Source organism: Zingiber officinale, chromosome 1B, assembly GCF_018446385.1.
Source record: "Zingiber officinale cultivar Zhangliang chromosome 1B, Zo_v1.1, whole genome shotgun sequence".
In the NCBI taxonomy this organism is placed as follows: Eukaryota; Viridiplantae; Streptophyta; class Magnoliopsida; order Zingiberales; family Zingiberaceae; genus Zingiber; species Zingiber officinale.
This window is the reverse complement of record NC_055986.1, coordinates 156,502,697-156,517,372: the sequence shown is the minus strand read 5'-3', so window position 1 is coordinate 156,517,372 and position 14,676 is coordinate 156,502,697. Positions and strand designations below refer to the sequence as shown.

Genomic DNA, 14,676 nt, shown 5'->3' with positions numbered 1-14,676 from the left:
AAATTTTATCAAATTTTATAAGTTTAAAAATTTATTATTTTAATTTACATTATCAAATTTAAATTTGAAATTATAAATACATTAAAAAAATGTATAAGTACATTAACTTTAATTTAAACTAATTCAGAATTTTCTAAATCCGATTTAAAATATAATTGAATTATGGATAAAGAAGTATTTTAAGAATATAATAAGTAATTTAGATGTTTTGAAAATTGGGTAGTTGATTTGAATAATATTAAATTTTAATTAGGTATGCGGTTCCGTAGAATGCCGCACTATAAATACCCCCACTTCCCCTCGGCTTCTTTCCCCGATCCGATCTGTCGATTCAAAGACGTCAGGGCGAAAGCTGTCACCGCATCTTCCAGTTCTCAGGCTGTACGAAGAATTCGACGGCTCTTCCGTATTCGTTCTTGAATTGGTTGCTTGCTTGATCGTTTGCCTCATTGCTGGTTGCTGTCGTTGGATCGAGAACCGGGGATAGGTCGAAATAGAAAGCACGGCATGGACGGGCGAAAGCAACAGGAGAAGAAAAGGTTGCGAAAGAGTAAGAAGGGCTTGCGAGTGGGGTGCGGTTCGGTGGCAGCCTCCGAGCGTTGCATCTCCTGCACCACCTTCAACATCCTTGCGCCGATCTACAAGCGACTCAGCCAGGAGGTGAGTAGCCGATCTCTGTTCGTTGATTTGGGGCTTCTATTTTACCTTGTCTCTTTGATTTGCTCTTCGATTGCTTATGATGGGGTGACGCTGGCAGGACCAGAGTTGCAGGGAGAGCCAGTACAAGGCGTATTGGTTGAACCGGAATGAGAAGATCATCGACCAGCTCTTGGTCGATCGCTCCTCTATAATCTGCCTCCAGGTACGATCTTAAAGTTTTGTGTTGGGAAATTGGATTTTGGATGAGGGATCTTTGGGATTGATATAGGAGGTTTGGTTGGGGAATGAAGAGCTCGTTCAAATGTACGAGAAGAGACTGGGCGATGCTGGTTACATAAGCTTCAAGCTCGCTCGAACGAACAATCGCGGCGATGGTACGTAGGATCTTCATCGCAAAATAGATTGTTCAATTCTGCTTCCTTTCGTTGACGTATTGATTGGTTTTAGAGAGAACTGCTTCATTTTTTATGATTTTAGTCATCTAAAAGGGGCATCACGAGTTCATGTTATGCTTGCAAAAGATTTAGGGTTTCTTGCTTGATCATGTCTAAATGCTTCTGTTATAGTCTAATTCCTACATTAAACGTTATTACAATAGAAGTTTCAATCTGTGTTCAGGTCTCCTTACTGCTATGCGCCAGGACTATTTTAGGGTCATAAACTATAGAGAATTGTTGTTTAATGACTTTGGAGATCGTGTTGCTCAGCTCTTACATGTGGAATCGTCTGTTGCTTTATGGCAAGGTCAAACATGCAGCGTCCAGCAACAAATTCTGATTGTGAATACTCATTTGCTATTTCCTCATGATTTTAGCTTGTGTATAGTTCGTTTGCAACAGGTAGATTTATCTTTCTTTAACTAGTTTTTCCAACAATATGTCTTCACCTGTGACCTAATAACTTGCTTTCTGGGATTGCCAATGGAAGGTGTACAAGATTCTCCAGTACATAGAAACATATCAAAAAGAGCACAATCTTGAATCCATGCCCATCATACTCTGTGGGTAAGTACTATAATATGCACACATTCACCATTGTTTGTAGAAAAAATTGGCGTCTCAATTTCCACTGTATTCTACAGAGATTGGAATGGAAGCAAACGGGGGCATGTTTATAAGCTTCTTAGGTCTCAAGGATTTTTGTCATCATATGACACACTTCATCGGTACAGTGATGTTGATGCTCATAAGGTCCTAATCTTTATCTAGGATTCTGTTATTGTGTTAAAGTTTGATGGCTAAATTATCAAGGGAAAATTCCCAAAGGGCATCCTTAGGTTTCTTCTATTCCTAGCTGGTGCTCCATACGTTGTAATTATCCAAAAGGCATCTTACAATTAGACAAAACTTCAAATACACTCCCCTAAGGTTTTGCATCCGCTAGTGGCAGTAGCAACCACGACAACCACTCTTGTTTCAAAACCACCACCTTGTCCCTACTCCCTAGGCAAATTTGAAATCGTCCATTGGTTCACATGCGGCTCAAAGACAAAATTGGGCTACCAAATTCCATGCACTCATAGCATTTCTGGCACAATCAATCTTATTTGGGACAATAAGCTTCAATTAGTTGCACTGAAGCCATTCAACCTGTCGTTCGTGCTGATAGTAAAGGATTAAGCGGCTATGAACTAGAATGAGTTGCTTGGCTTGTTGGTGTTGTTGATGTCTTTGATGAATAAGCAGATGGAGTATCACAATATTGTGAAGTCTTGATGATTTAGTCTTCCAAAGCTGACAGCCTACAACAAAGAGGTCACTAGCAAGAGCAAGAAGAAGCAACACAAATTCTCTAGCAAGATCCATCTCTATCTTGAGATGAGCTACCATTGCTCAACTAGTCAACATTATATGGTGGCGGTGTCTTCTAGTCGATACCCATGGTGCTTTGGCCAAAGTATAGCATTCATCTCTCACCATTGGAGATGGACTAAGTGAACACCCTTTCCTATTCCGTGATGTTGCACACCAATTCTGGCCTAAAGAAAACCGGGAAGTTGGATTGTTGAGAGATGTTTCAGTGATAACAGTGCTCGTTGAGATGTTCCAGATGGTGGGCCTTAATGATTTATTGCCGGCATTCCAAATAACCTCCTCTCTCTGCACATTAGTAAAGAGCAGAGAGGAGACAGATTAGAGAGGGGTATATTTGGGGTATTTTCTTTAGACATGAAGTGCCTTTTTGGATAATTAAAAAGAACGAAGTGCCTGCTAATAATAAAAGAAACTCAATCGCCCTTTTGAAATTGTCAATTATGGATGTCATAATATTTTATTGATGTCCTTTCCTCAAATCTCATGCAGTGGGTCAGCCATCGTAATCACCGTGGGAATATCTGCGGAGTTGACTTCATATGGCTTCTAAATCCTAACAAATTCAGAAAACCATTGAGAACTAGCTGGAATGAAGCTGTATTCTGCCTTATTAAGGTAAATGATCTTTCTTTCTTTTTTATTTTTGTTGCAGGCACTAACTTTATGTTTTAATTAATAGTTCTTATAGTATGTTAGCATTTTGTTTCTTTTCACAAGCAGTTTCTCCATAGTTACTGCATTTTCTGAAACACTACTAGAGTTTTTAAATGGTTGTGTTACCCTTATAGTTTCGATTAAGTTACAAACTATTATATAGCATAGTGTCTACTGTCTAAGCTGATATAGGCTATTTTATATATCAGCTTATGTCTTAACCCCTTCAGTCAAAAATCCAAGAAAAGAAAAAAAAATCCAAGTCTCTCAAAATTTAGTAATTCAAAAACTTTCGGGGCATTTTAAAAAACAACAAATTATAAGCCAAAATGGAATTTGTTTTCTTTTTCTTATGAAAAGATATGACTAAAATTCTCTTTTTCAGTCTCGTTTACGAGCCGCTTCTCTTACAGAAGATAATGCTTTCGCATTCCTCAAAATGGACAATCCTTTTGATTGCATAACCTACTCAAGTTTCTGTCAGGCACTACATCAGGTACATAAACAACATCTATTGCGAGCTTAGATTTCTTTCAAATAATTTCTCACTTATACGTCAAATCAATGCAGCTTGGTTTGTCTAGTCATCCTCATGGTCTCAGTCCTGATGATACAAAAGGTCTATGGGCTCAAGTTGACACTGATGGAAATGGTATCGTAGATTTTGAAGAGTTTCAGGTATCAGACATTTGACAACATTTAATCAAACACTTTCACCATGGATCTCCATCGTATCTTTACATAATTCATGACACATTTGCAGCAACAAATCTGGAATCCTAAATGCTTTGAGAAAGCTGACGAAGAAACAATATTAGAAACTAAAGAGACTCAGATGATACCACAGACCTTTGGATTTAATGTTAAGGATGCAATTCTCTTCCCGCCAGAAGTTGAGCGAGGGATGTGGCCAGAAAATTATTCTCTTTCTGACCATGCGCCCCTTACGGTTGTGTTCTCGCCTGTAAAGATTCCTTGTGGTCAATCAGTTTGCTAACTCTTAATGGAGAAAGTAGGATTTGTTGCCTCATTGTATACATTTCATACTTCAAAGTAAGCGACATTTGATTTGTATATGTAATTGTGATGGCAGAAAAAAATAAAAAATGAATGAATAAGTAGAAGATAGCATTAGATGAGATCAAAAGTGTATAGAGATTTTGTTTATATCTTGACAAATCTTTGTACTCTAATGTAAATCAGCAAATCGTTTTGTATCAATGTGACAGCATAGCAGCTACAAAGTTTGCATATGTAAACCCTTTGCCCTTGTTTTCTAAAGTTATTTGATGATGCCTTTTTTCGCACACTTGGGCTCCTCTCCCTTCGCCTCAAACTTCAATCGTCCTCCGACATGCTCCTGGTAACCTACGAGTCAAAGCACGATAGTGGAGAAGAGTTGGGCTATGAGATGAAACTCACATAAACATGAGAAAGAAGAAATGTTCAAGGGAGAGATTAGAGATGAGATTGTTGGTGGAGAAGAGTTGTCTCTGCATGTGAGAAGTAAATCATCATCCATTCACTTACCTCCATCGGTCATTATATAGTCGACAAAAGGGAATCTCAACATAGGTTGTCATGCAAGCTCCAGGCTAGCTACATAGGTGATCACACGAGCGAGACACCACCCGCAAGCTATCCGTACGTAGGGTGACAATTGTTGGACCATACCTCTGACACTATCGGCCTGTTGGCCAGGCGTATCTTCTAAGCAAGTGGTCATGTCATTGGCTAGGTGCGAGTAGTCGGTTGTCACCCATAGTCGACTGGGCTTCCGAGTTCGAATGGGGCGTTGCTGGACGAAAACTAAGTGCTCGAGAGTGCAAACCAACTAATCCGAGAGTGAAGCGGAGTGCTTGGGAAGTGATTCAAGTTCGAGTGGATATCGTAGGACGAAGGTTGAGTGCTCAGGAGCAGAGAGATTGACTGAGAGTGAAATTGAGCGCTCAAGAAATAAACGCATCCGATTGGGATGTCATATGATGAACGCCGAGTGCTCGGGAGCATTGATTTTGAGTGACCTTCCCGAATGTAAATGAGACATTGTTGAATGAATCCTGAGTGTTTGGGAGCGTAGATCCTAAGTGACCTTTCTGAGTCCAAATGGGATATCATTGAACGAACACCGAGAACTCGAGAAATAAGACTGACGAGTCAAGAATGTACGAAAAAGGAGGCTGTTGAATAAAAAAAGTGAGGTCACGTACTCAAGAATAACATACAAAAGGACTACAGATATTTTATTATTTTATATTTAGCATTATCAAATTCTCATATCTATCCAATAATGTTCTAGGCCTTTTGGAGGGAGTGGCTAGCACAAGCATAAGTGGATGAACGTACAATTGTAATGATAATCAGACATCTACGACATCAAATATACAATCGCATTAAGTCGGAACATATCCGATCAAGAACATTCCTGCTCAATCAATATTCGTTATGGAAACATCGAGAACATCTCCACTCAGTCAAAAGTTACTATGGAAATATCTCCTCCTGGTAAAGTCTACCAAGAAGATTGTGCCATCAATGAATAATTAATTTCAATTTATAGTTAATGCCTCAACTTAATATTAAGTCATTAAGATAAATATCAATTAACTAAAGTGTTGGGTTGACTCAAGAGTTGAGTACCAATATTTTACTCAATTTTGATTCCATCGAAGGAAGAATTCAATCGATTGGAATTGTTCAGTCAATTAGACAAGTGATGATTTCAAAAAATGAGTTCTCTATTGCGTTTTATTTGATTGAAGATTGGCCGAGGAAACTAAACTTAAAATCATATGACTCTTTGTGTTAATTCAACCAACTACAATATGTTATGATCAATTATTGGAGCAAAAGATAAAATCATTCATCTCAAACGGTCTAGTATCGTCGGTATCACGGTAAGACCTAGTATCGCCAGTCCCACGACAAGATACAGATAGATAAATCATGAGGGGTATTTTGTCCTAGACACCCAACGAGGTATTTTGTATCTGTTGAGAATTGACCCCAAGACCTATTGGATAAATATCCATTTATATACCAACTACGTCAATTCGTGAAGATATGTTAGAATCAACTAGAACTTATAGTAATTGGTTGGAATGATTTTTATTTGGTTGGAGAGCTAGTTGTTGGTGTTGGAAAATGTGAATGAAAAAGTGGTGGATGGAATTAAGATGAGTTCATTGTGAAAAAAACTTTAGTCACACGTTGAGAGTTGAGTGACATTAAAGTAGGTTTAAAATAATTCATAACTAGAGGTAATGGATGCGTGTGCACATAGCACAGAGGAGGTGAGAATTCAGAGTCTGAATTGCACTAACTTAATATGACTCGTGCCCGAGTACTATCTGTACACACTGAACGGGGCTAAGTCTGCCAAGTAGAATCAGCCGATATTTTCCACTCGAATATCTTTTTGCTTTCTACTTATGTGGGTAACGAACACATTACTGTGTCGGATTTGAACCAATTGGATGTTAATGGTGAATATATAATTGTCGGACATAAACAGTCAACCATTGATGGTCGGCGATTTCTTTAGGATCAAACATTGAATGACTTTTATTCGGCCATTCAAATGCGGCTGAGAATCAGAGCTCCTATAAAGGGAGGCTACGAGCAAAGGAAAGGAGACGGATGAAAAAACTAAAACTCCATCCACTTTATCCCCCTCCCTCATTTTTCTTCTTCATAGTCAATATCGCACGATAGTTCTACCCATGATGACATTTGGATATATGCTCAGTTCACCACAAAAAACTAGTGTTTGGTTGTCACTATTGTATCCTGGAAATAGATGTCCAACGTGATCTTGAAACGTCACCGGAGGGGATGAATCCGTCTTAAGGAAACTGTGTCAAATGCAGACCTAATTGTACCTTTTCTAACTCGTCGCTCAGGTGGCAACAACCCACTCGAACTTGGGATTACTTCATGAGTACTTAGCCTTGATTCTCAACTGGTCAGCCATCCTCCCGAGCACTGTGACTCCACCCAGAGCAGTCGACGACCCACTCGACACTTGACAACTCAGCCGACTCAGGATCTCGGTAACTCAGTACCTTGCAACTAGATGACTTGGTGTGACTCATCAAAGTTGGTACTCAACAACTCGAGTACTTGACAGTCAAACAATTTGGTCTCCCAACTCAACACTTAGGTAGCGACCTATTGGGACTCAACAATCGGGCAAATCAGCTGACTGGCCACTCGACTTCTTGACTAGGACTCGACATTCAGCTTTCCACTCGGATTTGAGAAGCACTTAGACTTGGGAAGCACTCGACCTAATCATCTTAGGCTTATAATTTGAGATTATCAATTCAAGTCATCTAACCAGATAAGTCTGAAATAATTTTCTATAATTTTAATTCAGAACATCCCTATTATATGTAGCAACTATTAGATTATATAAATTTATTAGAATTATTTATTTATAGATTTTAGGGCAATTTAATCTTTTACTTTTTCAATTTAGGGTTTAGATTTCTTTTTGTAACTATATAAGGTTTTGTATTCTTTATTTCTAGAACACTTTTTGGATTTATCAAATCAAGATGACTACTTTTTTCCTTGGCGTCAATTTCTACATGGTATAAGAGCTTTCATCTTTACGTGTTTTTGATAATTTGATTGAAGAACTATTAATTTGATTCACAATTTTCGCGGATCAAAAAATTTTTGGCACAACCTTACAGTTTTGATTGGGTTTCTTTTATTTTTGCATCAACTTGTTTAATTTTGTTTGTTGTTCAATTATTCGTGAGCACAATTTGTTCTATCATCATGAGTGGTCACACAGACAATTTGCTTCAATCGATCAATGTCCGACTGGATGGAAAAAATTATTTGTATTGGGGATATGTTATGAAAAACTTCTTGCAGGGAAAATCTATGTTGGGATATGTTTCAGGTGTGCGAGTTCAACCTACGAACATCAATGTTGATAATTATGTAAAGTCATTGGATGTTTAGGAGACCGATAATTCAAAAATTATTACATGGATCAATAATTCTATTTTACACTCCATTAATGCTTAGTTGGTCAAGTACGAGACAGTAAAAGAGGTTTGGGATCATCTGTAAGATTTTACACGCAATCTAACTTTACCAAACAATATCATTTGGAAGCAGATATTCACACACTTCGACAGCAAGATATGGGCATCTAGGATTTTTATTCTGCCATGTTAGAACTATAGGACTAGTTAGCACTTACAAAATCCTTAAAATTGCGAGCATTCCAACTTATGTCACTCGTAGAGAAGAACAACGTCTGTTTCAATTCTTGATAGCTCTTCGAGACGACTTTGAATGATTGTGTGGAACAATTTTACATCGTAGTCCTCTCCCTTCCATTGATTAAGTAGTACATGAATTGCTAGCTGAGGAGATTTGTCTTAAGACTTAGGTTGATAAGAGGACTATTGCACCATCTATGTCATCTGTTTTGTAACACAACGGTCTACACCGTATAATTAAAGTAGGTCGACTATAAAGGTTTCTAGTGTTGAGTGTGCTTATTGCAAAGAAAAAGGACATTGGAGGTCTCAGTATCCATTATTATTGAACAAAGGTAAACTACCGCAGCAGCAAAAACGATCACCGCAACAATAATATCAGTAGCAACGACCTCTACAGCCACCATTGCTACATCAGAATGCTTCATGGAAAATATGGTAATCAACCACTGTAAGGAACTAGTTGCACTAAATACGCAAACGCGCAGCGGAAAATACTAGTTCCTCAAGAAGATCCATGCGAAGGGAAAGAGAAATTCCTACATATACTAAGTTTTCTAACATAGCATGAGAGATTATACCTTTGTAGCGTGCTCACGGACTCCCGACAGCTCGGATCACAGCACGATCTCGCGTTCGCGCCTCTACGATATCCACACGAACAATCGTTCGTTTGTCTCACAAACTCACAAAAGGAGAAAGGTTATGCTAGCAACCTTGAAAGTGGATTTCGGCCAAGAGGAGAGGAGCAAGGAGAATGAAGAGAATTTTTTTTCAAAAATGAAGAGCAAAAAGCTTAAGTATTTTTCATCCAATGAAAATACTTAATTAGTATTAATAGCCTTAATGAGCATTTACACTCCATTAAGGACCAAACTTGTAACTCCTCATTTCAAATGAGTGTAGCTCTTCATTTTAAATTCAATTTAAAAAATTGAATGAAATGAATAATTGAATTTCGAAATTCAATAATTATCTTCATTAAATCTCACTTGAGTCTAACTTAAGTCTCCTCACTTGAGTCGAACTCAAGTCTAATTCAATCGAGTCTTACTCAATTAATCCTCATGCAATTCAAATATAATGAATCACTATTTCATTAATTCAAATTGACTCCTTGAGTCTAATTTGAATTGGACTTAATCCAACAATTAGATCCAATTGAGTCCAACTCAATAAGTCCAATTCGGATTACACTTAATCCAATGATTCATCATATGAACACATCTCCAAATCTACTTGTTCTTTGTGTGTGAGCCAATAGGTTCTCGTAACGTTGGCAATGTAATGAGTGGCATCCAGCAAGGCATCATTGCTACCCAAATGAAGAGAAGGTCAAGATCCGACCTAACCTGTCCGTGGCTATTATCTTGTATGACTTTGCCCTCTATCCTTGATATCTAGGTTGATCAATGAGGCATAGACCATGTCATCCTTTTATTAACCTTTGTGTTTCTTGATCTCTAAGTAGACATACTCAATCAAATAAGCTCAATATCTCATATTGACTCATTTGTGCATGGTCATGCTTTCTTGTGTCCAACTAATTAAGGGGCCCACAGATATTGCTTCCGTCATATGGAAGGGATATATCTCATCTACATCACTCACATCCCTCCGCATAATTCATTGTATACCCAGTGATCGACTTTATTGTCCACCTTGTTACATGTGACGTTTGTCGATACCAAAGTACACAACTCCTGATGTAGAGAACCATAGCGACTTTAGGTCTAAAGACTATTCATACCAATAGTCACATGAGAATGTTTATGTTACTCGTATAACAATCAATGAAACATTCTCATGGCGGGTCATTCAGTATATATTCTCTAATATATACCCATGTGCCAACCTGATATCTCATATCCATGACTTGTGAGATCAAGTCATCCGTTGACCTACATGCTAGTCTCAACACATTAATATTGTCCTTGTATATTAATGCTCGACTAGGAACAGTTAAAAGTAGTATTCTCTATAATATCTCACTATCAATTCAACCAATTGATATACTATAGATAAGAACCTACTACCCAAGGACATTATTATACTTATTCAATTGACACTGAACTGAAATAAATATAATAACCAACTTTGCCTTTTATTAATAATGATATATGATACAAAATGAGCCCTTTACAATCATCTCATAATTGATACTAGGGCTAATACTAACAATACCACAACAGTTGCAAATGGACTATCTCAGTCTAGTAATACAGTGGTTGTCCCCTCTTTAGATCTGCATATGCTTGAGCAGTTTCAACAGTTCCTTGTTTCACAACCCTCTACTATGTTTGCTTCTTCTCATATAGGTTTGTCATCCTATGGTACATCAGGTATATCTTCCTCTTTATGGATCTTAGATTCTGGAGGCTCTCATCATATGTCACCTAACTTATCATCTTTTATCTCTTTAATTATCTTCTAATTCATTTTTAGCAGTTATTGTTGGGGCACTTTAGGAGCTAGAGGAGGGGGGGGGGGGGTAGCTCGTCACGCTCATTCTCTTGCTTCGTAGATGTTGATTACAATGAATATAATTGAAGCTAAGCTCTCCAATGCTAACACGTAGATTTACTTAGTATCCACCTCAAGAAGAGGTGACTAATCTAAGGATCCACACACCGAGCACACTCTCCACTAAGAAAATAACTCCTTCTCGGAACAACCAGAGGTGGAGAAACCTCGTACAAGACTCTCAATACAAACAACAAGAAATACAAGAAAAACCTTACAAGATTTACAACAAAGATGCTCTCCTCTTATTTGGAAATACCTCTTGATACTTGGAAATGCAGCAGCACTTTACTCCAAAAATCTTCAAGAACTGGCGGTGAGAATCGGAGAAGTACTTGTGTATAAGCACTGTCGCATTTGAACCTCGCCATTGCATTTATACTCTGTGATGTAGGGCTCCCAGTCGATTGGGCCTACTCCCAATCAATTGCCACGTTAGATATGCATAATCCCAGCCGTCTAAAGCCTGCATCCTGCGAATGGTTGGTCATATCCTAATTGATTGGGGAGGCTTCAATCAATCCACTGATCGATTCAGAGCACCTCTGTGTTCCTAGAAATCTCGCGAGAAAACATGCCTCAATCGATCAACCGATTGATTGAAGTATTCCAATTGATCTGCCGATAAATTGGGAACACATTGTGCTCTTTGCGCGATTAGCCTCTAATCGATCGGTTGATCGATTAACATAGCCCTAATCGATTGGCTGATCGATTGGGTTGTCCTTGCTCGCGAAGCTCTCCCAATCGATCAACTGATCGATTAGGCTCTGGTTCAATCGATCGGTTGATCGATTGAGTACCCTAACTTGACTAACTTAAGTCTAGATTCCCAAACCCAACATCCGGTCAACTATATTGGAACTCACTCATGCCTAGCATCTAGTCAACCTTGACCTGCTGGGACTTCGTTATGAAGTGGTCGGTCAATCATTTGATTCACTTGGACTTTTCTAACCGTGCCAAGTGTCCATTCAACCTTGACCTACTTGGACTTACCGTCTCATGCCATGTGGCTGGTCCTCTATGCCCCACTTGGACTTCCAAACACTAGGTGTCTGGTCTCCTTGGACCTACCTGGATTTCCACATGTCTAACTTCGGTGTCTGGTCTCCCTGGACCCACCTAGATTTCCACACACTTGACTTCACTCACCAGGACTTCCTTATCGCCTAGCTTCACTCACTAGGGCTTTCAAACTGCCTGGCTTCATTCACCAAGACTTTCCCATTTGCCTAGCTTCACTCACTAGATCCTTCACCTGGCTTCACTCACTAGGATTTTCTAACTGCCTAGCTTCACTCACTAGGACTTACTATCTTTCTAACTTCACTCACCAGGACTTTCCAACTACCTAGCTTCACTCACTAGGACTTTCCATCTACCTGACTTTACTCACTGGGACTTTTCACACCAAGTGTCTGATCAACACTGGCCCACTTAGATTTTCATCATTTTCCAACCTCCCCGTTGGACTTGCCCTTACCTAACTACCAGTTAGGACTTCTCAGTCAAGTATCCGATCAACCTTGACCTATTTGATTTTTCTTCACACTAAACTGGTCAAACATTGACCAGAGGAGAATTGCTTCAACAATCTCCCCAAATAGACGATTGCACCTATAATCTTCATACATTGTCAAACATCAAAACTCAAGCTTGAGTCCATTCAAGTTTAGTCAACTTGGTCAACCTTGACCTAGGAAAATTACACCAACAATGTCTCCCTTTCTAATGTTTGACAATATGTTTAAGTTAGGCTAATCTCATAGCCTCAACTTCTTCTTCATGTCAAAGAATGAATGAGGGTTTCCTTTATTCTCTCCCTTTCCCAGAGGACAAACTCCTCCTTTTGAGTAATGAAGGGCTAACTTAAACCCTACATTCTCTCTCTTTGGTACACATAAAAAACTCTCCCCCTGAAGAGTTAGCCATATGTTGTCCATAACTTCACATGTTGTTCACAACACCACAATGAAGGTCTCATACCCTTCATTGTGCCCCAAATGCTCATCCTAGAGCATACTCTCAACACAATGAAGATTTACAATCTTCCATTGTTTCATTAAAAAAATGAATTCATTTCTTTAAGGAGTAGCTCCCCTCAAAACATGCTCTAAAATTCTGTCATTGCACAAATAATGACTTGGAATTCCTAAGACTTTAGAAAACCTAAACTTTAGGGTGCGTTTGGTTCAAGTTATCATGTACAACCTTGGTTATGTGATTATCAGATAATCACATAACTAAGGTTATGAGGAATAAAACATAACCAAATATTATTTGGTTCAACTTAGGTAATGCTACAAAAACTTATTTATTTGAAGATTTTAATAAATAACCTATTTTAATATTTTACTATATTACCGTAAGTTACAAAATCAACTATACATATTACTTTTTTTTTTTTTTTCATTTTTTTAGGTTTTTAAAAATTTTTCCTTTTTTTTTAATTTTTTTACTTTTCTTGTTTTATGTTTTTTTATGTTTTTATGTATTTTTTATTTTTTATTTTTTTACGCTTTTAATTTTTTATGCTTTTTTTACGTTTTATTATTATTTTTGCATTTTCCATTTTCATTTTTTACATTTTTTAATATTTTTTAATATTTTTATATTTTTTTACTTTTTAAATTTTTACTTTTTTATTTTTTTTATTTTTTATGTCTTTTTTATTTTTTAAAGTTTTTTTTATTTTTAATGTTTTTTAAGTTTTTCTCTTATCGGAGGGTATTTTTGGTAAAAAAAATTCGTTAACCTCGGAATCAAGAAAAATCTCAATTTTTTGAAGTTTTCCCATTCCGGATTGCATGCCCCTTTTGCTGATGTATCGGGCATGAAACATTATTCAGGAATTATCGATTACCTAAACTAAACAGGGGTTTCGTTGATAACCTTAGATGAATAACCAATGTTATTAAGGATAACCCCCAACCAAACGTACCCTTAAAGTTTTGAGATTCAAGAATCAATATTGAATGCAAACCTCATCCTAAACTTCAAGTTATTCTCCTTTAACCAATCTAATCTTATTTTCATAAAAAAAAAAACTACTCTTAAATGATCATAAATAAATTTTTTAGGATTTAGGATGGTTACATGACTAACTGTGGCTTAATGGACTGAAATCAAACCATTTCAGCTAAAAGTTAGATTTTTTAATCGATTGAAGTTGGGTCTCAATCGATTGAAGCCTTTCAATCAATCAATTGATCGATTCAGTAAGGTCGTTCACGAAAAAACTATTGAATCGATCAACTGATCGATCCATGCAAGGTTCAATCGATCAGTTGATCGATTTTGAAAGCTTCTATTCGTGAAAAAAAAATCCAATTCAATCGATCGACCTATCAATTGAACATCCCCAATTGATCGAGGTTTCTGATTTGCTGAAATCAAGTTTCAGCCAAAATTCAGAAATGCTCTAATAATTCTACAAAATTCTAAAAATTATGAAAATTCATGTAAATATTATTTAAGACATATACTATCATGGAAAAATAATTTTTTTAAGAAAATACATTTTATTTTCAATGATTGACACAAAATTGAAAACCCTTGAAAAACTTTAAAGTTTCTTCCAAGTTTGTGTCCAACTCTTCAATGGTGATTACTATAAGAAGATAGACTTCACCAAGGTTTTCCAAAGACATTTTGAAATGATTTTAAAAACTAATTTCCAACCATGTTCTTTGGGTTAGATGCACATGACTTGTACATTAACTTTCCAAATGATTGGATAACACATAACTATGTGTTTTAGATGAATTTAAAACCCAAAA

At 37.3% G+C, this 14,676-nt stretch overlaps 1 protein-coding gene across 1 annotated transcript; it reads left to right on the top strand.

Moving 5' to 3' along the window:
- The first annotated feature begins 316 nt into the window (after nucleotides 1–316).
- Nucleotides 317–4,387, top strand: LOC121985950 (uncharacterized calcium-binding protein At1g02270-like). The gene is made up of 10 exons (XM_042539696.1): nucleotides 317–660; nucleotides 758–862; nucleotides 929–1,034; nucleotides 1,279–1,499; nucleotides 1,588–1,664; nucleotides 1,742–1,850; nucleotides 2,964–3,089; nucleotides 3,514–3,624; nucleotides 3,699–3,806; nucleotides 3,892–4,387. The coding sequence occupies exons 1-10, from the start codon at nucleotides 508–510 to the stop codon at nucleotides 4,123–4,125; spliced, it is 1,350 nt and encodes a 449-aa protein (XP_042395630.1). The 5' UTR covers nucleotides 317–507; the 3' UTR covers nucleotides 4,126–4,387.
- The last annotated feature ends 10,289 nt before the right edge of the window (nucleotides 4,388–14,676 follow it).

Bases quoted from the DNA above. Each gene is read 5' to 3' on its own strand.
- LOC121985950 (XM_042539696.1), top strand. From the start codon at position 508: ATGGACGGGCGAAAGCAACAGGAGAAGAAAAGGTTGCGAAAGAGTAAG. The intron at 661-757 runs GTGAGTAGCCGA...TGACGCTGGCAG, and splicing joins ACAAGCGACTCAGCCAGGAG to GACCAGAGTTGCAGGGAGAG. The intron at 1,665-1,741 runs GTAAGTACTATA...TGTATTCTACAG, and splicing joins ATGCCCATCATACTCTGTGG to AGATTGGAATGGAAGCAAAC.